Raw genomic sequence first — 25176 nt, 5'->3', positions numbered from 1 at the left:
TTCTCTGCCTCAAACAAGGCTGGCTTTTGATATCCTTTGACCCATAGAAGGTGGGAGAACTTAAGCCTTAAGAGGCCTCAGAGATTCCACCTTTGGTTTAGGATGAAAGAACAGGTAGAGTGAGGGGCCCAGTCCCAGGCCAGCCTGCCTCCTGAAAGCGGTTGCATGAGAAGTCCGACCGAGACCAGCAGCGAAAAACCAGACACAGAATCATGGTAAGGAAACAGGCAGCGTTACTTGAAGCCGCTGCGTTTTGTGGATCGTTCGGTGTGCAGCAAGAGATAGCCATAGAGAAGCTGGAGGTCGGTCAGTGGCTCTCCTGGGCCTGGAAGTTCTCACAGTTGCTGAGTACCTTAGTTCTCGGCCCTGCAGCTCCTGTTCCACTAGGCTAGCTGGGCTTTTCCACAGCGTGTTGGTCTCGGGGTTCCAAAAAGACAGAAAACAGACGTTGTAAAGTTGGTGAAGGCCTGACCTTGGAAAGTCACAAAGTGACACTTTCATCACATTCCACTGATCAAAGCAAGCCACAGGCCAGCCCAACTTCAAAAGGAGGGGGGAGAGACTCCAGTTCTTGATGAGAGAAGCGGCAAAGTCACTTGGCAAAGGGTCACGTAGGATGGGAGGGCTTCTTGTGCTACTATTGATGAATAAGCTCCCACCATATCTTTAGGTGCTTGACTGGTGCAAAGATGCCTTTTGATTTCTTTCTTGCATTGTGTGTGTTCTGAATTAGCTGTGTGTTGGCAAGAGCCCGGGGCCTGGCATGTTGTCACATCACTTTGATGTGGCAATAAACACTCTCTGTGCTCATCCAGAAAGACAGAGACAATCACTTGTGAGCTGTTGGTGAGAGTGGAAAGAAAGAGGGAAAGCAAAGGCCTCACCAGGTTTCTGGTAGTCCTTGGTGATGTAAATGATGCTATGAGGAAGTCAATGGCTCCCAATAATTAGGCTGTCCAACAAGCAAAGGAATTTTCAGTGTGTCTGACAGCCTGACTCATTGATTATAATACCTGATCCTCCTCTGATCTGCCAGCCCAGGGGAGGTCACCTTGAAGCAACCCAAGCTCTAAGATGGAAAAGGGCAAAGATGCAGGCTCTGCATCCCTCTGACCTCCTCTTGCCAATACAAGATGGTTCTCTCCTTCTTTATCCCCTTGCTCACGGTTCCCTGTTAGGACTAGGGCACTCTCAGTGCTTCCTTTGCCCAACACTGAGGACTCCTCCTACTGTGGGATTTTATGTCTCCTCTGCTTTCTTTGTTCAATGCTGGGAGTTTCATAGGCATCGAGCAGTTCTGCATGCACAGTATCTTTGTATTTCATGAAGAGTGTGATTCTCATGTGGAGTGTGCTGTCATGCACTAACTTCTTATTTTCTGTATGCTGTAATTTCCTCATTTGTGAAATAGGAATTACGACAGGACTCCACTGGCTCGTTGGAAAGATGAGGGACATGAGACTGCATGTATAAATGAAACAATGATTTCAGCCGGAAGAAGAGTACCTGACGACTTTCTTTGATGCATAAATTGTAGGCCATTTTCAAGGACAGATTTTGGTCCAGATTTGGAGAAATCGTTTCTGAGTTTTAGAAAATTGAAATGCAAAACCATGCTGAAAAGTTTATCCAACACCCCAAGCAGAGTTAGAGTCGGCCTCCTCTGTGCTCCCACAACATTCTGTACTGATCCGTATCAGTAGCATTCATCACTCTGCGTTCTATGATCTGTTTATACTACATAACAGGTGGGGACAGTAGACTGTGAACTCTTCAATGTCAGGTACTCTCTTGTATTCATCCTGCCATCCTAAATTCTCGCACAAACCCCAGACTGAGAGGAGGCTGTAGTTGAGGGATGGATGGTTGAATGGGTTGCCAGCCAACCTTCTGGTTGAATCCCTCCCCTATTTGTAAAGTCCACTTTCAGTCTCATCTGCACTAAAAAGTCTTCTTTGATTTTCCTGTACTATGAGGAATCTCTTTGTTGACCGTAGGAACTAAGTTGTAATTATTGTCCTACTCTTTAAAAAAAAAAAGTTATTACTAAATCCAAGTCTCTACTTTAGATTATAGGGAGAGACCAGATCCCATTCGATAATCTCTTTCACAGGCTTTCCCACATAGTGAGTCCTGGATGGACATATATTAAATTCAGTTGAGTAGATTACCTGCTTTGAGAGTTACTATTGCATGTTAGCTAACGTCTCTTCAGAGGTGTTAATTCTAAGCAAAAAGCAAAGAGGACCCAGGAGAAGGTGTGTTCTTAGAGCCTGTGCATAATGTGGGATTTGCCCGCTAACAAGGCCTAAGAGTCTCCAAATTAAATTATACCGCATCTGCAATATTACCTTAAAGAAACTGGCATATAAAGAGTGGCAGTAGAATTTCAAGAGCTGTCTGCTCTTCTTCAAAATTAATTTGCTTTCCCTGAGTTAGCACACGCAACCCACCATCTTCAGGCAATATAATGTTTTCTCCTAAGGTTTATGTGCTTACTTTGAGAAAATAATTTTATTCTCAGGTGAATTTGTGAACAAGACACTGTTCTGGCGCTCTCATGTGTTTACAGATCACCTGCTTCATTTTTCTCGTTGGAGATGGCGCAGGCTCCTTGAGTGCCATAACGGAGTAATACTCATTATTTGTCTATGTGGTGTCAATACTATAACACATTTTCTGATTGTCATTAGTCTTTAAAAGCATCAGAGATACTAAACAGAGCATGAAAATGTCCTACCATGCTCACGTATTTTTCTTAGAAAGTTCGTTTTTTAAAATACCATATTTTTCCAGCAGGCTGTTAAGATAACTTTGTAGTCCTCAACATAAGAAAAGAGGAGTAGCCTCACCCCTGCTCCCCAACCCCCCAGTACCTTCCCTTTTTTTTCTTTTTTTTTTTTTTAGTTACTTTTTTTCTAATGTGATTCCTGTCAATCAGGGGCTGACCTCTAAGGGCCATGACCCAAACCTGGCCAGCCTCCTCTTTTTTGTAAATAGAAGTTTACTGGAATAGAGCCACACCTGTTAGTGTTTGTATTACTGGTGTCTCCTTAGGCAACACCCACCAAACCTAAAATATTTACCACCTTGGCCCTTAGTAGCAAGTTTGCTGACCTGCTTTGCATCCTTTGTGAACCTGTGCATGTTTTCAGGTAGCCATGGGAGAATCCATCCCACTCAGAGGTTCCCCCTGGAACCTAGAACCCTTGCCTCACTCGGGTAAAGGTCACCACAGCCCTGGGGGCTGCACTGGCTTCTGCAGCCATCTGTGTGCCTCTGGGCTCCCCGTGGTGCTGTGCTTGTCTGTCTCAGTGCTTGTCCTGGACTGGAAGGGTAGGGACAGCTGCTTATTCCCCTTTGCTGTTTCCAAAGCCTAGTACGTGGTCTACACTTAACTGGTACTCCGTGTTCATTGATTGAATGAGCGAATGAATTACACTTCCTAGTCATAGTATAAAACAGCATATTTATAGATGTAGTTTATCTACATCTGACTCTGACTATTCTAGGAACTACTTCTTTCTAGTTATAAAAGGGTTTTTTAAAAAGGATTTTATCTTCATAATTATATTTCCTTTGGGCCCACATGAATATTAGTTTCCATTAAAATAAGTTTATATTTCTCCACTCTCATGCAATATGAGCTCTAACTATGCTAGATATTAAGAATAAACTTCTTTGAATTAAAAAAAATATTGCAGTTGATCCCAGTCTTGTATAGATGATTGAAAAGTAAATGAATGTTGTCTCCATTTTGTCAGGGTCTTGGTGCTCAGAGGTGACTGATATGAGGGTCTGGTTTATTATTTATTCGTTCATTCCAGCATTTCTTATTAAGTGTGTCTCGTGTTGAAGGTGATGGGGAAACAGCAGTAAGCAGGGCAAAGTCTTCACTTTCTGGAGCTTCCCTTGTCTCCCCGGATACACAATACACAGACAGGAAAACTGCCAGCTGGTGGTGAGGGCTGTGGACAGATTGAAATAGGTGCTACGAGAGTGAGTAAGCAGGGAGCAGTTTAAACTCCATAGCTGTTAAAGGTTCTTTTGAGAGAGTGGCAGTGGAAGTAGAACCTGCATGATAAGAAGCAGCCTTGTGAAGATCATTGCGAACTGAATTCTAGGCTGAACACATAACCAGCACAAAGGCCCCCACATCTGGGAAGGAGCGTAGTGTGTCTGGGAAGAACAGAAAGAAAGCAAATATGGCAGATACAGAGGATGCCAGAGAGGGGTGGGGAAAGAAGAGGCTCAGGAGTGCAGCCTGTGGTGGGGTTAAGGCACAGGCTCTTCTCTGCTCTGGTTGTAAAAGAAGTGAGGGGAGATGGTTGCTGCTGACTATCTGATGCCCAACTTGTGTCTACAGTGGCTCCAGGTCGGGGAGGTGTGGGATGGACAGAGATTCTGTCCACTACTCACACTGCACCCAGGGGCTCCAGAGCCCCACCGTCTGTCGGTAACTCCAGACGCATCTACCTCCCGCAGAGTGAGGTGGTGCCTTCCTGTGTGGCCATTTCTAGGTTGAGATTCCTGTTTGGCCATCCTCTGGGGACAAAGGACAAAGACAATGATCACCCACACCTACCTAAGTATGCAGCCATGAAAGTTATCTCCATTTACTCTTACTATTATTTGTATCACAATGCATGTGTGTGTGTTATATGCAGATAAGATGACTTTTTAGCAGAGGGTTGGGTGGCACGGGGTATTATGTCAGGACATTGTTGCTTAAATGGGTTGGTGAAAAATACTCACCTGAATGAGAATGTGTTTAGTCTGTTTAAGTGTTTTGTGACATGATGTATTACTATTATTAATATTCAGTTAAAATAATAAATGTATGTGATATATCCCCTTGCGGTTAGGTGTACACAGGGTAAAACATCTCATAGATTCAGCCATTTTGATTCAGTTCCGTGAACAGTCTGATTCATTAAACATTGAGTCAAACTAATCCTCAGCATCAGGCAAGCAAAGTGGACAGGTCGTAAGATGAGATTTTTTATGGCATTGAAAAAAACCTTTCAGATGTCATTGATATTGCTCAAGTTACGTTAGACTCAAAGATGGCCAGATTCATTCCACCAGTATTCACAGTGAGCGATTGTTTAAATAAAACGTTATTCCTTCCCCGCTTAGTTGTTGTGTGTAGACACAGCCAACCACAGCGATTATGAGTATTGTTGGAAGCTTGCAAAATCATCACCTGCCTGTGGTTTGGTGAAGTCAGAGCCTAAGGGAGGGTGTAAATTAAAGCAGGGAGGAGGAAGATGGGGAAAGGTCTCTTTTAACAACAACAAAAAAAGCAACTCAGTGGGAGTGGAGGCTGGCAATCTGCTGAAAGGAAATGAAAGGAAATTCTTCATTTCTAAATGGTTCATTGACCCATGATAATAAAGCAGCCCTGCCAAAGACGGATAATTATCTTTTTAAGTATCAGATGCCCTGTGGGTGAAGGCCTCCCTTCTCCTCTCTTGAAAAATGAACTCAGATTAAACAAATACTCCTTTTCCTAGTTTACCATTGACATGAATTTCCTGATTATGAGCAAAATTAATCAGTTTTCCCTCTTTCTTTTTCCCCTCTTGTCTTATGGAAATCAGGCCTGCCCAGCTGAGCTCGGTGCATTTCCCCTTGGGCCCTGAGTCCTACCAGTAGTATGATGGGCTAAAATGTTTGGTATTCTGGTGAGACTAGCAATTGCAGACTTGTGGTTTTATTATGCCCTTTAGCTTCCTAGCTCGAGGCAGAAACATACTCTCTTAAAACAAGAAAAGAGAAGGAAACAGAAAAGAACATTAGTGTGTTTTCTCTCCTGCTGGTACCTGAAAACTAAACAAAAATTAACGTAGCCTGGGTGTGTATATACACATATGCAGTCATGTATATGTATTGTATACAGCCATAAATGTGTGATGAGTATGAATATAAAAAGGAGCTAAAATGTTATTGATGGCATAACACGGAATATCTATTTGCTACCAACAAATGATCAAACTTAGATCCTTTTCCTCCAGACCTTGTTGTTTGTTCAGACCAACAGCATAAATTTGTGGACTTGTCTAATTTGTAGAATGCATTTAGCTGGTTTCATTCACATAGGCAGACAACCTTTTTCTTAAATTAATGAATTACTGTCACCTCTCTTCTTGAATTCCTAATGATCAGTTTGAAGAACACTGGTCATAAATTGCTTAACCACATGGCACATCTCCTGGTTATAGATGAAGTTCACTGTACATTTTCAGAATGTCTATATTCTTTTTAAAAATAATAAAGAAAAACAACTACTTTTCTAATTTTGATTCTGATGCTCTGCATGGAAAAACCAACTGAAGATGCCAGTTGGTTTTCCAATCCAGGGACTTCGGCTGCTTGAGAAGACAGAGCTTTAGAATAGGGGTCAGGAGATAATGGTCCAGAATAGACCTTTCCTCGTGGCATTATTATTTCAGCCAGCATGTGAGTCTCTCTGAACACTAACATCCTTCTCTCTTAAAAGAATTTCTTCAGTGCCCCACAGCTTCTCCTTCAAAGTATAATTAACCGTGTTTGTAAGCTCTCTTTGAACTCCTTGGAGTTCGGTGGTGGGTAAATATTTGTTCTTTTATTCCTTAGTTTTTGCAGGTTCAGGCCCTGGGCCAAGGGGATTCAGTACTGTGGGTATAAACTTCTTGGTAAAAAAATATTCCCCAAAGCAAGCAGAGTGTTCCTTAACAGACCTCACTGCAGATGTCCTCGTGTGTCCCCTTCGACCAGTGGAGCGCTTTCGAGACCTGCGTCCCGATGAAGTGGCCGATCTGTTTCAGGCAACCCAGAGAGTCGGGACGGTGGTGGAGAAGCATTTCCAGGGGACCTCTCTCACCTTTTCCATGCAGGTGGGTGTTCAGATAGCACGGACATTATTTTCCTTCCTTCTCAAACCCTAGCATTGGTCTCTCTCCCTTGTAAGCTGACATCTCACCGGGAATGCAGCTGAGGTTGTTCGCATCTTACATAACAGCAGAAAAAGATGTTGCTTGTCCAGGACCACCCTACTGTCCACAGGCCCCAAGGTGGACTTGGTGGACAAGGCAGATTATTGGTTGAGACAGCGCCTGCTGCCTTGTGTACCAAGCAGGTGGGAGTACTGGGCCAGTCATTTAATGAGTGCTAAGACATTCCAGATCTTTTATTGGAACTGGGGCTGGACAAGTCTTTTTCATTCCAGGATAAATATATTTTGAGCACTGCATGGACTTAGCCCGGCTCTGTTTCTAGGGGTGCAGAGACATGCAGGTTAGCTAGGGCCTCACCCTCGTAAGGCTGACCTTTTCTCTTTAATGCAGGTCTCAGTAATTGATTATGGATTGGTATGAAGCTGGGTTGACTGTGTATTCAGTGTGGCCCACTTCCCAGTAGATAAGTTAGACCTCCACCGCCCCCCAGTCACTGGAGATCTTTAGGCAGAAGTTGAACCAACATTTGCCATTGTGGGAGGAGGGCTCTGTGCTGGGTCATCAGCTGTGGGAATTGAATAAATCAATAGTGACTTACCCTGAACCCCTTCATATCCCCTAGGGAAAGAGCAGGGGGAATCTATACATAACGAAAGTCCTTTATGGCCCGGAAATTTTATGACTCTGAAATAACCCTTTGGAAAGATGTGAGGTCTTGTCCTCAGTGCTTTAGTTAAACTAGGTGTTTACTGCCCTTCCTCCACCCCCCGCAGCTCTCCCCCACAGACTTTCAAAGAGAACAGATAAAGAAAGCAGCTGTCTTCAGCTCTGACTAGAAATGCTCATCTGCATGCTTAAAAAAAAATTGCGCTGCCATGTCTGTGTTGAGAGTCTGTAAATTTCCCTATAAAATATCATGTGTGTGTTATACGTCAACCCCTTTGAGTCACCTTCAAGCAGATAGTTAAGGTCAGGGTGGGTTTATCAGACTTACGCTGCAAATCATGTTTCCAGATAAAGGAGAGCCCAAATAAAGGCAGATGAAGACATCTGTCATCTGTCAGTGTTTAACGAAACCCTAGAAGAAAATTCACATTTTTGGGAAATGGCCAGTGCTGGTTATCAACCTTGATTTGATAGAAAGTTAATTCCATAAACATAGGAACTGACTTGTACATAGCACAGAGAGCATTTTCATATATGTGGTGTTTTCAAGCTTTTTATCTTGTTTATTTATTTTGTTTCAAATGGAGGCATTGGGGATTGAACCCAGGACCTCGTGCATGCTAAGCATGTGCTCTACCACTTAAGTTATATCCTCCCTCCTTAAACTTTTTAAAACTTGAACCTACAATAAGATACATATTTATTTCACAATCATATATTCCCCTCACCCCACACATACGTGTGGATAAAGGAAACCAAAGTTTCACAAAACAGTGTTTACCCATTCTATGCAGTTGAATAGTGTTTGTTCTTTTATCTAATTTCTCTTGGGCTTCAGTGCTAATCACAGCCCATCCAGGTGACTCCATGACCCACACGTGGGCTGCGACTCCAAGTTCAGAACCCACTGATTACACAGGTCTGCTTAATCCTGGCCGCAGCAGGGTGAGAGTTCTCACTCTGTCAGTCTGTCCGGGTCATAGAGGTAGGAAGACTTACCTAAATTTGCAGAGTTCTAATTCAGTCTTGATGTTTCTGAGTATAGAAACATGGCTTGTTGTGCCATTCCAAACCAGCGGAGTGCTTGCTTTTGCTTGGGTGCATGGCTGGTGACTGGACGGGTTTGCTTATTTTCAGCTAAGCAAATAGTTTGTTGGGCTTCAGAAGGCAGGGGAAGGATTCAGAAGGCAGAAAGAGCCCAGCCTCAGTGAAGGCCTCCACCTTTTCTCCCAAGGTCAAGAACACCCAGAGAGGGCTCACTCTTGGGAGCGTCTCCTACATGAGACAGCCCATATTCTTGCTTAATGGAGTACATTGATAGCAGATTTCCTGAATAGAGACTTAAAGCCATCAGACATTAATTAAATCACCTCTGGTTAAAGATAACCAAGAGGTGTGATACTTCACCTCCCTAAACGTTTCCAGTCTTCCTTTAATGCAGTTAAAACCATAGCCAAAAGCAAAGAGCATGAAAAGTAGGAAGAGGGTTGGCTGACAGGGTAATTTATATCATTTTTATTCATAACTTCTCACCTACTCTCAGGCAGAAATGGAGAACTGTCAGGTCCCACACATTTGAAGCAAATGGCCCCATGAGAAACTATAAATTAACACACAATGAAGTTGGATCTAAATTATTAATGGGCGATATTTCTGAATAAGCAGGAGATACCATCTACCTGTTCTCACCTGTTTTTTTCCTTTTTTTTTTCCCCCTACTTCTAGGATGGCCCAGAAGCCGGTCAGACTGTGAAGGTGAGTGCTTATTATGTGCATACAAATTAACAGGGGGCAATTATGAGAACGAATGAAAAATCACACGGAGGCATTTGGAGCACTTTGCTGTTTCACTATGTTATCTTCGAGGTCAAAGAGACCCTCGGTGTTAGAGCCATAAATCCTGACATTATAAACTTTGCCAAGCAATGTGTTTCCTATTAGTTTACAAGACATTAAGTTTTGTAGTAAAATTGCTACTGTGCAAATGCTAAAACAGAAACTAAATCCTGGAGTCTTGAAACAGAAACTGAAGTCAAAGGAGCTCATGAGAGGAAGCGTCCAGGAAACAGCCCCTATGCCTGGTGTGGGCTGGTGAGTCCCCTCTAAGCCTGGGCATCTCTGACATGCGCTAATTGACATGATGTCCCCGGTTCCGCCTTCGCCCCTCGCCCCTCGCTCCTGTCTTCTCCTTCTCTCCCCCCGCACACCTACTCTTTCCCTCCCTTTGTGCTTAATACTAAAGTTCAGTGTAATGGAGTCAGAGGAGCTCAAAAATGGCTTTTTAAGTGTGCCAGAAGAGGGAAGGAGGGTTTATTAGGTTAGTCTCTGCTTCCCTAAGAAATAAAATAAAAGAAGAAAATCCTGGCTGATTCTGAGGCTGGGTTTCAGCCTCCTTCCTACAAATGCAAATTCCTATGCAATTAGTTCCTATGCTTAAATCATAAAGAAGGTCTTTCTTTCTTTCTTTCTTTCTTTCTTTCTTTCTTTCTTTCTTTCTTTCTTTCTTTCTTTCTTTCCTTCCTTCCTTCCTTCCTTCCTTCCTTCCTTCCTTCCTTCCTTCTTTCCTTCCTTCCTTCCTTCCTTCCTTCCTTCCTTCCTTCCTTCCTTTCTTCAGTGCTGGAAATCAGAAGCAAGTCTAACTGGGGTGCTAATGTTATACTTTGCAAAATAAGGTTTTATGGCTTTCAGATTGGCTATGAGCGAATAAAGTAATGTTGGGTACCAAACAATGCCAAATAGACACAGTCCTCTTTTGATACTAGTCTGCGTGTGGCTTTCATGTTTAATGTAGCTACTGTGGGACTTAAGAAATCTCTCGGAAGTACTTTGGAGGAACGAATGGCCTATGGGGACTGCCACCAAATTCCTTGTGGTAAAAAAGAGCTAGCCTTGCTCCAGACACACAGTGTGGTAAGGACAGAGGGAACTCGCAGCTTTCCTCTACCTCCCTGCCAGGCTTCTAAAATATGCAGACGCTTAAAAAAAAACCTGTATAATATAAGTAGCTTCATTTTGAATTTGTTTCTTGAAATATAAAACATAATGTTTAAGCCTGGTTACTAGTTTTGTGGGTTTTTTTTAAAGCAATATTTAAATGTAAATTCCAATAGTACCAGATGAGTTAGGTGCTCTGTGTGGGATCTGTTTGATGGAATTCCTTCAGTCATTGAAAGTCATGCTGTAGAGGCATGGCTAGTACCATGGGAGAATGTCAAACCATGTCAAGTGGAATGCACAGGCTGGTAATATGCACAAATGAAACACACCTAAAACTTACATGAATATATAGGTTATATGATTTTTAATTTTTATTTTGGAAGTTTGAATGGGCATTAAAATATTTCCTAGACAAGCCGGTGTTGAATAGAGGGAAAAACATAGATCAGTGGTGACCCAGAGCTGGAGTAGGAAGGGAATGGGAAGTGCCTACTGATGGGTGCAGGGTTTCTTTTGGAATGATGAAAATGTGAAATTAGATAATGGTAATGGTTGTGTTACCTGAAGACTGGATTTGCCTCATGGTGGGTGTCGAGCCGATGGATCCAACCAAGACAAAGAGTGGGAGAAGGAAGGACTGATTATGACATGTATCATGTGAAAAGAACACCAGAGATCTTTCCCAAAGCATTGTCTCCTTAAACAGCAAACTTGGGGAAGTCTTAAGCTAAGGATACATGCATATTCATGAAGGGGTTTGGGCAGAGGGGAATGTAGCATAGAATGGGGGCAAAGGTTGACAGAGTCCAAGCTTTAGTTGTTTGAAATCAGGAGGGTCAGCACCATCACTCCATCCTCCACTTGGGTGCAGAACTCAAAGACTTGTAGCAGGTTGTTCTGTACACCCCTGGAGAAGGAACTAAGGCTCAGTTTTATTGCTGAACTCTTGTTTCTTGACTATTTTTCCTTTGTTCTTGCATTCCTTTACTTCCCTTACTTCCCTTACTGAGATCTGTCCAAGGGCAAGCACTGTGGCCAGGCTTGGATCACAAAATGGCACAGATGCAGAAGCTCCTAGATGGAGGCCAACCATAAATTACACACAGATTTTCACTGTGCAGGAGGGTCTGTGCCCCTCACTTTTGAGTTTTAAAGGGTCACCTGTACATATAATTAAAACCTCAACGGTTGCCAAAGTTTTCACTGTCCTCTTAGACCAAGTCTACATACCAGAAGTTGCCTGATTGACTTTTTGTAAGTGTTATCCTTACACTGCCTACATGAAAATGAATTTTATTGTTAGTTTAAAACAAAAAGATATTTCTATTTTTATTGTAAATCCCCTGATTTAGAATCTTTGCACTTGCGGCTTGAGACTCTTCATTGTTGACAGGCCCATCCCATGATTCTTCTCAGAGTATAGATATTTGCCGGCCTTGCCATTTTATGGTGTGAAGATAATAGGTGGGAATGGCCACATAACCTTGACCCCTGGAAGCTACGAGTCAGCCCCTCCAGGCAGCAAAGTCGTGTCTTCAATACCTAGCTCTCCAGTGCTGAAAACTGCCGCTCACAACTGAGCATTTCAAATGCACGGCTGAACATTTTGAGGCAGTACTTGACAGCCTTCCACGGGAAGCGCAGGACTGTTTTCTTCATCTTGGCTTCTGTGTCTGACTCTTAGAATCCCGCCCGATGTGTGGGTTTCTGAACCATCTTTGCCTCGTGCTGGGTGGTAGCAGCGCTAAGCTCGGTAATGATGTCCTCCCCCGAAGCCACGGTTGCTGTTAGCGAAGGTGCACCACCGAGTCAGCCTCCTGAACATGGTGCCCCTTTAGGGTTTCTTGTTTTGTGGGCTTTAAATTCTGCTTTGCAAAGAACAAGGGTGGCCTGACTCAGTAAGACATTTGTAACAGGAAAGGCAAATATCAAATGGAAGAAAAGTGACTTCTTACTTCTTGATTTCTCGATTGAAGATTCACTCTCCTTTTTGAGTGTATAAGAGGGAGGGCACTGCTATCCACCAAGCGATTGTTGCAGCGATGTGGACATCCTGCAGGCTTGAGAGACAACCCTTCCTTCTGTTCTCAGCCATGCGTCACCATAGGCGTTTACATAGCACCGTATGCATGTGCAGCCGTTTGCTGCTGTATCCTCAGCCTTACTGCCCCTTCCCATGTGAAGCAGCCCTTCCCTGACCCTGTATTCCGCATCCTGTTTGCCTTTGTTGACTGAAAAACAGAACAAAAGAACCACCACTTAAAAGTTGTGAGTTATGGTTTATTCAGAGACCTTCCTGAGGACTGTAGCCCAGGATGCAGCCTCTCAGTAGCTCTAAGGAACCGTTCCAAAGAGGTAAGGGAGGAGCCAAGGTATATAGGAACGTTGGCAGAAAACAAACCCACAAACAAACAAGCAGACAAACTGAAACAAAACATGTAGTCAAACATCAAAAGATTACTGCTGATCACAAAAAAACAGACATCCCATCTTAATGATCTGAGTGCTTTTCTGTGTACGGGAAGAGGCAAGAGTCCAGGCTTGCTGAGATGATTCCTTTGGTCGGCATCCTAACTCTCTAGGGCCGGTAGCCCATCTTCCTCCGTCCTGAATTCCCCTCAGGGCGCTCCACTGGGGTCAGCAGCAGTGGCATCTTGGGTCAGGCAGCACCCTCTCTTTACTGAAAAAGCAGGCGACATTATTTTTTGCCCACACCTTATTTGATTTCCTTCAAGGCATTCTTCACGGTCTCTTATTTATTTGCATGTTACTTTCATTTTCCTGTACCTGTGTTGTTTCTTTAGTCCCTGGAGGATGTGAGCTTCATGAGAACCTGTGTTCCGTCATTGTTCACTGTGGCTCTCTTGGGCAGTGCAGGGAGAACGGAGATGATTATGGTACTTCACGTGATAGGACAGGTCTGTACTTCTGAGTTCCTGACTTCAGTTAACATGAGGAAGCAGATGATATGTGCTTGCATTTCAGTGTGCAGTCACGGGCCTGGGTTTTCGGGGATTTCTATCAGGAATCTCCCATATTCTGGTATCACTGACAAAAGCCAGCATTTCCAGTAATCAGATTCCCAAATCATACTCCAAAATATAATTCCAGCCAGCCAAATCATTAAGGCAATCAGTCCATTAAAAGAGATGCTACTGAAGAAGGTTAATGTGAGCTTCCAGAGCAATTACTATGTGCATCTCCGGGTGGGAGAGTGTTTTAGGTATATTAGAGAGATTTATGGCAGGCAGGTAATCTAGAATTTTGTAAGAGCTATTAATAAAATATGCTTGCTTACACTCTTCTGTGTTTATGGCACTTGAATCTTCTACTTAGATATTTAATTTTATAGTATGAATGCAGTGAGAAGTGTCTCTTAATAATTGTTGATACATTAGCAGTTACTTTTTTCAGACTGCTTTGGGAAGAACAGGAAAAGGAATTCGTTGAAGAACTGTGATTTAAAAATGAAAAAACAAACAAGTGCTTATTCACTGAAGAGTTTCTTCGGTTTTTTGTTCATTTGTTTGTTGTTGTTGTTGTTGTTGTTGTTTTAACCAAAGGAGATTTGGTAGTCTTTTCAGTTCATGAACTTAGAGGATATTTTAACTCTTAATAAAAGTCCAAGGAGTTAGTACACTGTGACATCAGTCAAAGGCTCCGTTGGAATATTAGCTCTACTAATTTGTTAGCTGTGTGACTTTGGGCCAGCCTCTTAACTTCTCTGAACATCCGTTTCTTCATTTTTCAAATGGAGAAAACCTACCTATTGTACTGAGTGATGGTGAGGAGAAACCGGTAAGAAGATGTGAATAGATAGCTTAGCCCACAACATATTGTCTCTGAGGCCACATGCGTGCTTCTTAATTTTAATCTTACCCTCAGTTTTCTCATCCCTAAAACAGACTGAATCTTCACTTTAGGAGAATGTTTGTGGCACTAAGATTGTTTGTGGCCCTTCCAAGTTCACTTGATTATACACTGAATTGTCTTATTATTAATTACTGCCTTTTCGCTTAAATTCATGAAAAAAACTTTCTTCTGATCATATGGCTTGTGCAGTTTGAATATCTAGTTTAAACTTTCATAAAACTGACCACTTGGACATTCATAAATGTGCCTTAATAATCGCAGGGAAAAATCTCTGCTGAGGTATTTTTAATCTCTGCTGTACCCCTAGGTGGTAACGAGTAAGTTGTGGTCCTGATCCAACAGTGTAGTTCACAGTGACTTGAAGTAGGTTTCAGTAGGACAGAAACCTGCCTGCCCGCTACGCTGATTCAGTAGGTCTAGTGTGGGACCCAGGACTCTGCATTTTAACAAACACTGAAAGTCGTGCTCATGTATATTTCACTCTAGTGCAAAGCCACTTAGCAAAGAAATGACACAAAGTGGAGGAATCTCCTCATAGTGGCTTGCTTTCTACCCCAAAGAATTCCTAATATTTGATGTACACAGGAAAGAGAAACCAACATCTTAACAATAAAAATGATTTTACTTGACTGGTTATTATTTTCACTTGGAAAGAAATTGCAAGAGAGCTATAATTCGCCAGTGAACTTTTATCTTTGATCAAAGCCATGAGGAAAAGTGCCTTGCCTCTGTTTATGTCTAATGCATGCATTTACTGCTGAAGAATTAGTATCTTCAGGATGCAGTAAGCTTTTATCTTGTTCATTTGCCTTACAATTTGCATCTTTGCCCTGAGAATGAATCCAGTTGTTTGCCTGAGTTTGGTAAACCAAAGCCAGGCAGGGATTTGGGCGTGCAGATGGGAGTGGACGCCTCCAAGCTCATCTTCCCCTCGGCAGGTACATGTCTCTGACCCTCCTTCTCCTCCGGGTGATTTGAGGGGCAAAATCCCTGGTCTCTGGCTCTCCAGGCAGAAGAAGGGAAGATGAGCCTGTGTGTCTCCTGTGGGAAACTTCGTCTTTCCCACTAAACCCTGAAGCCCTCTTCTAAGTAAGTATCAAATCACTGAGTTTTACCATTTCTAATTAGTTGATTTTGATTTGCACAATGCCATTTGGATCAAAGCACAGAAAGAAAAATTAGCCAAGCTCCCTGGTATTCCCCTATTCCTATTTATTTATTTTTCCCCTGTTCTCTCAAATTCACAGGCAGCTTAGGTGGGTGGGATGGGGGATGCTGGAGATGAAGTGAGGGTAGAGGCGAAGTACCATCAGGACCGAAACGTACTGATGAAGAATGAGGACTACTGGAGCCAGATGGCCTGGTTTCATTCCCAGAACTGCCAACTATCAGTTTGCTGACACTTGCCAAAGTCAGCCTTTCCTAGTCTCAGCACCTACTTATAAATGTAAAAAAATGGGGACCTTTCTACTATCTGGCCCCCTTGGGGTGTTGTGAAGACCAAACGGGTTAAAATGCCTGTAAATGCCTTTAACAAAACACTTGAAGCATAGGGAAGTCTCAATAAGTTTTTGCTATTTGTTTTATAATTTTCACTTAATCCTTTCAATCCTCAAAATTGGGCATTGATATTTTATACTTGGGAAAACCAAGGTTTATGGAGGTTGTCACTTACCAAAAAAGAAAAAAACAAAACAAAACCCACAACTGATAGGAGAGCTGGGATGCAAACCCAGGCCTGTCTGAAAGCTCGACTTGGAATTCTGTCATCTAGCTTTCTCTTCCGATAAACACCCTGCATCCCGTAAGCATAGCCAGAGAAGCACAAAAAGAGGTTTTGTAAATATTTTGTCTCCCTCAACATTCCTGTGCATCATTTTCCCCTGCTTAGAGTAATGTCGGCTTCCATCTAAAAATACCCTGAGGACTCCCTGTGTAACTTTATTATGTAGGTGGAGGGGAACTAACCTAAATGCTGCTTTATTGCCATCTGTCCATTTACAGCAGAATTATATGTTTTAGGTGTTTAATTTTTCATTTAGTGCTCCCAAACAAATTCATTATGTAATTGGAGGCCCTGACACATGGTAAAGTGGCTGTTTGGCTGTTAAACTTACTTTGAGATCCATGACACCAAAAGTGTGGCAAATATTGCAGACACACCCTTAACGTCAGTGTCTTACAGGTTGCAGTGGACTGTCTTTTACAACTGACGCTCAGAGTTTGGGGGTTTTATTTCATCGCTGTCAAATCAAATATCGTGTGAAAGGCAGGGTGCTGTATAGACCCCCAAATGCTACATAAATGTGAGTGAGGCATTCTTATTCAGAATCACCTCCTTGCCTCTGTTGATGCAGTAAGGGTGGCGAGTCACTGTTGTCATTTTGTCGTGGAATACTGGGTGCTCAGGGAATAATCACTGAAGGCACAACTCTCTCTCACTATTTTGCTGAATATGTTTCAGGCCCAGGACATGACGTATGAAATTCTCTAACTCCATATAGCCGCTTCATTTTAAGGTCAAGGTTATAAACCTGTGAACATTGAGATGATCAGCTTGGCTAAAATGTTAATTTAAAATAAAAGAAGTCAACTCAGTCCAATTAATCATTTGACAAGGATTCAGTAGTTTTGATTAAAATATTAATGGTCAGTTCAGGCATTGTAGTTGAGCCATTCGTTACAGAGTTGCAGCAAAAATTATAAAATATAAAAGGTTACTTCTAGGCTATCTATATAAGTATAAAAAGTCTGGATCTATATATTGCTTAGAAAAATGGACGGCATTGGATTGGGATTCCCCTAGAATGAGGTAGTGAGGGAAAGGAACACCATGGGATGTCAAGGGTACCCAGGGGCCTTTAACTACATACCTAATAAGTTCCTGGTTTCCCGTTGTTATTTGTATTTAGTAATATCATTGATATTTTAGATGTATTTTAAAAGAAAACATAAGAAGCTACCTCTATAATGGATTTTTATTTCATAGGGGTCCTATTAGAAGAATTTTCCACTCTAATGCATTCTTTTTTCTATATTATCTTCAGCATATAACTAGTTCTCACACCTCCTACGGTCAAATCTCTGAGGGCAGGGCCCCGTAAAAGGTCACAGTGGATTCTGATGGTTACCCAGCTTTATGGACTCTTCTTTTATTTATTTATATAAATACATTTTGATTCTTGGTCTCGATGACCTAGACTTGATTCTTACTCCCACATTCATCTGGAATTACTCAGTTCCTCTCAGGGGCTCCTCTTTGCCCTTTATGCCAAAGCCACTAGTAAAGTAATTCTCAAAGCTCAGAACACAGTTGGAAAAGTAAGGGTTTGATGACTGAGTCTGGGTCAGATTGAAAGCCTAATGAATAAGAGACATGGCAACCTGCAGAGCCATAGCCATGAAAGAATTAGAATAATGACCTTCCTAAAAATATTGGGTTAGTGAGAGTAACGGCCCTCGGGCCAGACCCAGTCAGAAGTTCTCCCCCCACTTCTTTGTGAAGTGTGTTAGCGCTAGGAAAGTGTGATTCTTTAATTTAGCTTTACGTGTCATGAGGGATCAATCCTACGCCTGGATTCTCATCGCAGATCCCCTCTCTGGAAAAGCTGCTCATCCACCAAGATCAGGGAAATAGAGACAGAAGTTGCTGGAAGCATTCTGAATGGGGTTAATCCCCCAAATGTCTGGGGAAACGGGCAAAAATGATGGTTTAAATCCTTCTGGGCTCATTCAGCATAAAGATGATATTACTGGATGCTGATAATGAAAACTCCCATTTCTTTCCCCCGTAGTTTGTCCTTTTAAATACGCTTCTTCTTGTTCTTGATGTTACGTGAAAAATAAACATGACGTTGTTCAGGATGTCGACCTTGCCTAAGTGGTTTAGAAGAGTAAACAACATGGAGCGAACAGAGTAAACTGACCAAATAGTCTTCTCCTTCGTGGTGAAATCCATTTATCCGAATGTTCACATTCAGATCTCCCACCCTTGGGTCTGTATATCAGTACTTGTTCCCTGAGAAAATATTTTCTTATCATACCTTCTATACTGGTGCCCTGAAAAACAACCCAGCAGGGCCTTTTATTAGTGTTTCGATTCATCTGTTGGTTGTAAATTGTAGAAGCTCCCAGGTGTAAGCAGGTTCTGGCATGAAAAGGAATAAATGAGATTCCACGCTCAGCTCTGCCATCAGATGACCAGAGATGAAACTCAACTCTCGAGGAAGAAACTCAGAGCCTGGGATGACTCAGAATCCCCAGAGAGGCAAGTGACCTTGGAAGTCACGTAGTACCTTCTCCTCTTCTACAAACGATCCCTCGTCTGTAGCCTTTACGTTGGTCTTTTATCTTCCTCTCCGCCCAGGGACCCAGTGAGCTCTGAGGTAGCTGCTTCCGGTTGGAACAACTCTGGTCTGTGGTGGATGGCTTGCTCACTGCCAAGAGTGCCCTATCCCTGCCTCCGGGGAAATGAACATCATGCCTGCTCGTCTTTTGCTGTCTAGTATTCTTTAATTTATTCATCCGTTACCTACCGTGTTCCAGCTTTTAGCATGAGGCCTGGGAGACCAAGAAGAGTGAGTCGTAATCCTTGTCTGTCTTTAAGGACTGCTGTTGAAATAAGTGCTATAACAGAGTAGGACTGAGCGGTTCATATTAATTCTTCTTCCCAGTAAGTGTGGATGGAGTCACCTGCTGTGTGTCAGGGGCTGCTGGGCCCTGGGTACAGTGGGAGGAGGGGGGCAGCCAAGGAGCAACTCTCACCTTATTGTCTGTCTTCCTCTACGCCAAAATGAACAAAGAAAATAATTGGAGATTTTGAGCGGTAACAGGGTGCTGTGAAAGGAGTAACATGGGGGGAGGGAGGGCAGTCGGGGTGGTGTGGCTGCTTTAGGTAGGGTGGTCAGGAAGGGCCCACTGAAAAAGTGACCCATAAACCAGGACCTGAGGAATGACAGGGATCCAGCCAGGTGAAGATCTAAGGAGGAAAGAGCATTCTGGGCAGAGGAAATGGCGGTGGGGATGAGCTTGGCACAGTCTAGGACATTATTGAAGACCAGGTGGCAGGAATTTGGGGCGGAGAGAGGTGGTGGAAGGTAAGTGTGAGAGGTGGGCAGGAGGGAAGTTCTAGCAGTGTAAGTACAGTGCCACTGTGAGGAATTTTAATTCTATTTTAGGTGTATTTGTTTGGTTTATATTCTAAGGGCAGAGGATATTTCACATGTGCTTAATATGATGAGTCCCCTAAAATTAAGTTTCTGTGGGGGGACACAGCAGACCAGTGTGCGGGCTGGTGCGTGGGCAGTAGGAGGATGTACCAAGACAAAGAGAAGTTTAAGAAAAAGGCAAGTTTAATAGATAACGCTGCTATGGGCAACAGCGGGCCACACAGACGAAAGATGCCTGTGTGAGCACTGAGGGTGAACGTGCAGGGTCTTTTACTGAGGGCCAGGGGCTGTGAACACAAGGGGTAGGGGGCTGCGTGATCAGTTTGTGCACAGGTACCTGATGGGCTGTAAGACTTGTCAGGGGCTACTCTGAGTAAGGGGATTTCCTCTGTTAAGGGCAGGATGCTTGTCTGCAGCCATTTCCCGGGGATGGTTAGTTTTGTCAGGGTAAACACACATCATGGGAAGATGTTTCTATCTTGCAGAAATGCAGGTATGCAGAGGGTCCTGAAGTGAGGAGTGGAGGTTAAGGGTGCTAGTTGGCTCTAGGCACATGGAGAGCCCAGGAGTGGGGGTTTTATGGACTTGAGAGCGGCTTCAAAGAGCGCCAGCTGTCTCCACCGTTTCTAAGCCCAGTTTTTGAAAAACTTGAATAATTTGGTCTCATGTCTATTCTGAGCCCTGTGGTTGTCTCCCCAGCATACTTTCCACACTACAGTATTTAGCAGCCAGGAAGGCAGTCTGTGTTTGAGTCCATCTGTAGCTTCAGGTGTTAATCTCCTTTGGTCTAATCCAAGGGTGGGCAAACTTCTTCATAAAAGGCCAGATAGTAAACATTTTAGGGCTTTGAGGGCCAAATGGTCTCTGTCACAATTTTACAACTGCCTTTGTAGCACAAAAGCAGCTGTGCAAAATATGCAAATAAATTTGCACAAGTGGGCGTGTCTATATTCCAACCAAGCTTGATTTGCGAAAGCAGGCAGCAGGCTGGATTTGGCCCCGGGGCTATAGTTTGCCCATCCCTGGCCTGAGCCAGTTCTCTTTGCCACAGTGAAGACTTCAATTTTGACCTACTTCGCTTAGAGTGTAGAATTCTGTCAGCTTCAGGGATGATTGTTCCAAGTGTCTACCGAAATAAATGCACAGCCTAAAACTTAAGAGTTGTGTTATATTTGGCAGGAGGACTCAAGCCAGGTTGACAGCCTTTCAGATCACTCTGAGAAACTGCTCCAAAGAGGTAGGGGAGGAGCTAGGATATACAGGAGTTTTACAACAAAGACCAGGGAGTTGGAACAATAAATGATTTCTTATTAAGAAAACCAGGCATCTCAAGTTAAAGAATTTAGCGCTTTTCTGTGTATGGCAGGGAGCAAACCTTTGGGCTCACTGAATTCATTCCTTTGACAAGCACCTAGCTATCTAGGGCCAGTATCCTGTCCTGTGTTATTCTGAGTCCCCTCAGAGTGTACCGTTGTGAGTGGCTGCAGAGGCTGGGCAGGCTTGTCTTCACGGGGCGGGGGTGGCGGCAGCCGCTGACTTGATGGCTTCAGCATTCTGTGTTTACTGAGATGGTTTGCAGTTATTTTTCGTTTACACCATCATCATGGAGGACTTGTGGGAAGAGATGATTCTCTACTATTGCTTGTAAATAAGAAAGCAGTAACCCTGCTCACTGCTGGCAGCACTCTTAGGACTCCTAGGGCAGCCTGCTTTAGAATGAAGCAGATACTGAGGCCGGAATGGCAGAGACAGAAAGAAGTCAGATCCTTGGTGACATTGTTGCGTGGCTGAATTAACCAGCCCTGGAGCCTGCGCTACACATAGACTTTTTCGGTTAGGTGATTCAATCAGGTCTCCTATTGTTTAATCCAGGAAGAGCTGAACTTTCTGCTCCTTCCAGTGGAAAACATCTTCTATGTGATCATCTGCTCTAAAATATTCAGTTACTTTTACTCCTTAATACGCTTCACTAGCAGTTTGAGCGAACGATTTCTAAAGTGCTTCTGCATATCTGCACTACTCATCACATGCCAGTGGGAACCTTTGAGTGAAAATCTGTGAATCAATGGCCCTAGAAGAGCTTAACTTCCAAGAGGCTCCCTCCGGTGCATGGCCACAGGGTAATTCCATTAACTTTAATGACGGTGGTGCTGCACGGAATGGGCCCAGTTAGTCTATTCTTCCCCTTCTTTTTCCGCCTTAAATCTTATCCTGCAGCTAATTCTTCAAGGTAAAGTACGCGCACGATGCCATTCATTTCTTGGCCTTTATTAGTATAAGGACTCTCTCTCTCAGGGAGGGAGCGCTAAGTGAGTACATTAAAAATGAATCCACTGCCCCATTCATCGACTGTGAGAAAACCCCAGAGTCAGGGACATCAATGGATTATTATCGATTGTTGTAAGATCCAATAAAATCATAAGTATGGCTCAAAACAATTACCGTGGCCACATTAGCAAATTATCAAATCCATAACTTGCATTCAAGCCTGGCCTCAGAGATTTAAATAAAGTGCCAAAGGGAAGAAAGTTGCATTTTAGGGATGTGACAGCCAGAGTTCGGATAGAGAAATTTATGATTTTATTTGCTGTGCAATCTAATTGAGAATAACTATAAGGTTTTTAAAAAGTGAACTTTGATTGGGTTTTAGGTGTCAGAAATAAACTGGAAATATGGGTCAGTTTTATATTTTTCTGTGAGTCTGTTGGGAGGGGAAGGAAGGTATTCACTGCGAGGAATGACTTTCCTGGGTGACCTTCAACCCTGCCTTCTGTGTTCTTATTTCTAGTGTTCAAATAATTGGGTTATGCTTGAGACTCGCTGGCTCTTCCCAGAGACCTGCTTTTTACTCTCTTCACCAAGTGTCAATTTTCCCCCATTTAGAAATAAATCAATTCAAAATGAAATTACCCAGAGCATTCATTTTTCACCATCTAGTAAATGAGTCTCTCTAAAGAACACAAGGTTCTCCGTTTTCAGTTCAGGCTTGATGAAATTCTTCTCTTAGACAGAAGTAGTGCAGAGCTGTTGTTCCCGCCTTCTTCGAGCTTTTCATCTTTGGTGGACTACGTACGAAGCAATATTTGCTCTGCAAAATGTATTGGCCTGTTCATAGATTCTTGTGCATATTTTCTGAAGCTCTAACCTGAAATCTACATTTCTAACCCTTAGCAGTTGGAACAAAACTGCCCATGGCAACATAACACCCAGTAGCCATGACAGTAGTTCGTCTGAAGCCTCGGCCTCAGCTGCACTCAGATAACATGCACATAGGTGGCTAGATTTTCAGGAATGGATTGGCTCATCTTTCGGCTCACTTCAGTTAAATAGAAAAGCAGTTTACACAAAACTCAAGGAGATTTCATGGTGATCTGTGTAGAACTGGCTAATGGATTTCTACAGGCAGTCAGCGAAAGCTTGAAAACTCAAATTTATCAGAAATGATAAATTACTACTAACTGTCCTAATTATTCCTTGACATTCTGTGTTGAGACCTGACCAAATTTTGCTGAAATGTACAAATAGGAAAGAAATTCAAGGTTTAATGAATTATCCATAATAGAATTGCTTAAAAGAGAGAGAGTGTCGTAGCAGAAGGGTTCACATTGATCACTCAGAGTTCCTTCAGCCTTTGCAAGAGGTGGGATTAAGTTGGGGGAAATATGTTAGATAAATCAGAATTTTAATCGCCAACTGAATTGATTATCCTCAGCATGCTTCTTAGGTTAAGGAAGACTCTGGGTTACCTCCCAAGGTCATGAGGTTAATAGATGTGGTAAACGTGTGATTTGTGATGAGCTGATTTGTGGAGACCACCTTCTCTGCAAACAGCATAATCAACATACCAGTTTTAAAGGGTCACATGCTAAGTGTGTTTGTTACTTTGTGTTTTAGTAGTCTTTTTGGTACTTACCCACCTTTTATGTTTTATAGTCTTAGGTTTAGCTCATATGTAAATCCTTGTAAAATGCCTTGAATGATGGCTAGCTTCCTTTTTTTTTTTTTTTAACAGCTGTCTTAATTCCTTTTGGATAACTCCAGTTAGAAAAGTTTTCTTTTACACAAATAGGGATACACAATATAGGGAGCTATATTCAGTACCTTATAATCGCCTGTAATGAGAAAGAATATGAAAAGGAATATATATAAATACACACACACAGGTACAACGGAATCATGCTGTACACGAGAAATTAACACAACATTGTAAATTGACTGGCTTCCAATAAGTAAATCAGTAATTTAAAAAAGTTTGTTTTTGATGTTGCTATTGCAACTTCTTCTTTTCCTTCTCCTCCTTCTTTCCCTCCTCCACCTCTTCCTCTTCTTGCCTTTCTTCCTTTCTGTGAATCGGCATCCCAAGAGTGGAATGTTTGCTCTGTGGTTGTCCTCTCTGTAGTGTGGGCGTTCTGGATTGACTCTGTACTCCCTCTCCTTTCTGAAACCCTTGTAGGAGTTGGAAGAAATGTGTTCTTCTCGCCCTAAGGAATCATCAGTGCCTCTAACTATGTACACAGCACAGTTTCTACTCCTTCGCCAAACTGGTTCCCCACACCTGGATGTCCTCTCTTTGGTGACTCTTCTCCTTTAAACATGTTGCCTAGAATCATGGAATTATCCAGATGACAAAGGGACAAGTGAGTAATTGCAGTTCTTGGAACGTAGTAGGCTCTCAATGTATGTCTGTTGAACATGAGGGTGATTTCCCCAAGTACAGAGCCTCAGGTCTGGACATTCTTGCTGCAGATGAAAACTGTAGAAAATGAAATGGTTAGAAAGGTCCTGTTGATGGGCACTGCCATGAGGTGGAATTCATTGTCTCCTTTTCATATTTTGAAGCCCACTGAATCTGGTCCCTGCTATGGGGTCCTGTGCTGTCAGCTATCTTCAAGATCCGCTAATATTGATAGAGTTGCTTTTTGATCTCACTGTGGACAAATGCTAACAATGGAGTGAATTCTGAACTAATATTCTTAAATAAGTGGTGATCTTTAGGGGCTCTTTCCACACTTGGGGTGTTTGCAGAGACTGACTCTTCTCATAACTAATACCCACCAAGCTTTCATGCTTATCATTTCCATTCTAGCAGGCATACAAAAGGCACTTGGAGCCCTTTGGACTTTTTGAGGGTGACAGAAGTATAATATAATGAAAAGTGGCTAATTTATTAAACTCTGGCTGTTGGAGGATTCATAGAATCTTTCAAGTCTGAAATCTATGGGCATTTTCTTCGGAAAATTTCAGGTACACACAAAATGTGGCATTTAACTTCAGGACTCTCTTGGCCACCTGACGCTTGTCCATACACTGCTTAACCGAACTTACCTGAATTATCTTCATTTCCTTGTTTAAGAGTAGTTAGTATTACCAGCCTAAGTTGATGGGATAAACCTTGAGGCAGATCGCAAGGAGCCACATTCTCCCCATCTGAGAGATTTTAATTTGTACAATGTCTCCCTTGCTCACAAGAATTTGTTTGCCCTGAGGATTTTCCTGGGCCCCATTCACTCTTAGCTTTATGGCTTTAGGCAAGTGGTTTGACTCTCTCTTCCTTTGTTTTCTTGTCCGTGAAATTGAAGTAAGACTACAAGTCC

At 42.7% G+C, this 25176-nt stretch overlaps 1 protein-coding gene across 8 annotated transcripts in view; it reads left to right on the top strand.

The window, feature by feature from the left end:
• FHIT (fragile histidine triad diadenosine triphosphatase) overlaps window positions 1-25176 on the top strand; it is a 1244593-nt gene that overhangs the window by 1002711 nt on the left and 216706 nt on the right. For all 8 annotated transcript variants that reach the window (XM_072941591.1, XM_015236553.3, XM_031686352.2 and 5 more), the window contains 2 exons: window positions 6733-6878; window positions 9330-9359. In XM_072941591.1, the coding sequence (XP_072797692.1) occupies window positions 6733-6878; window positions 9330-9359 (176 nt within the window). The remainder of the gene's footprint in view (window positions 1-6732; window positions 6879-9329; window positions 9360-25176) is intronic.

Source organism: Vicugna pacos, chromosome 17 (assembly GCF_048564905.1).
Source record: "Vicugna pacos chromosome 17, VicPac4, whole genome shotgun sequence".
NCBI classification, from domain to species: domain Eukaryota; kingdom Metazoa; phylum Chordata; class Mammalia; order Artiodactyla; family Camelidae; genus Vicugna; species Vicugna pacos.
Note: the sequence above shows the minus strand (reverse complement) of the source record. Positions and strands in the feature narration are given on the sequence as shown.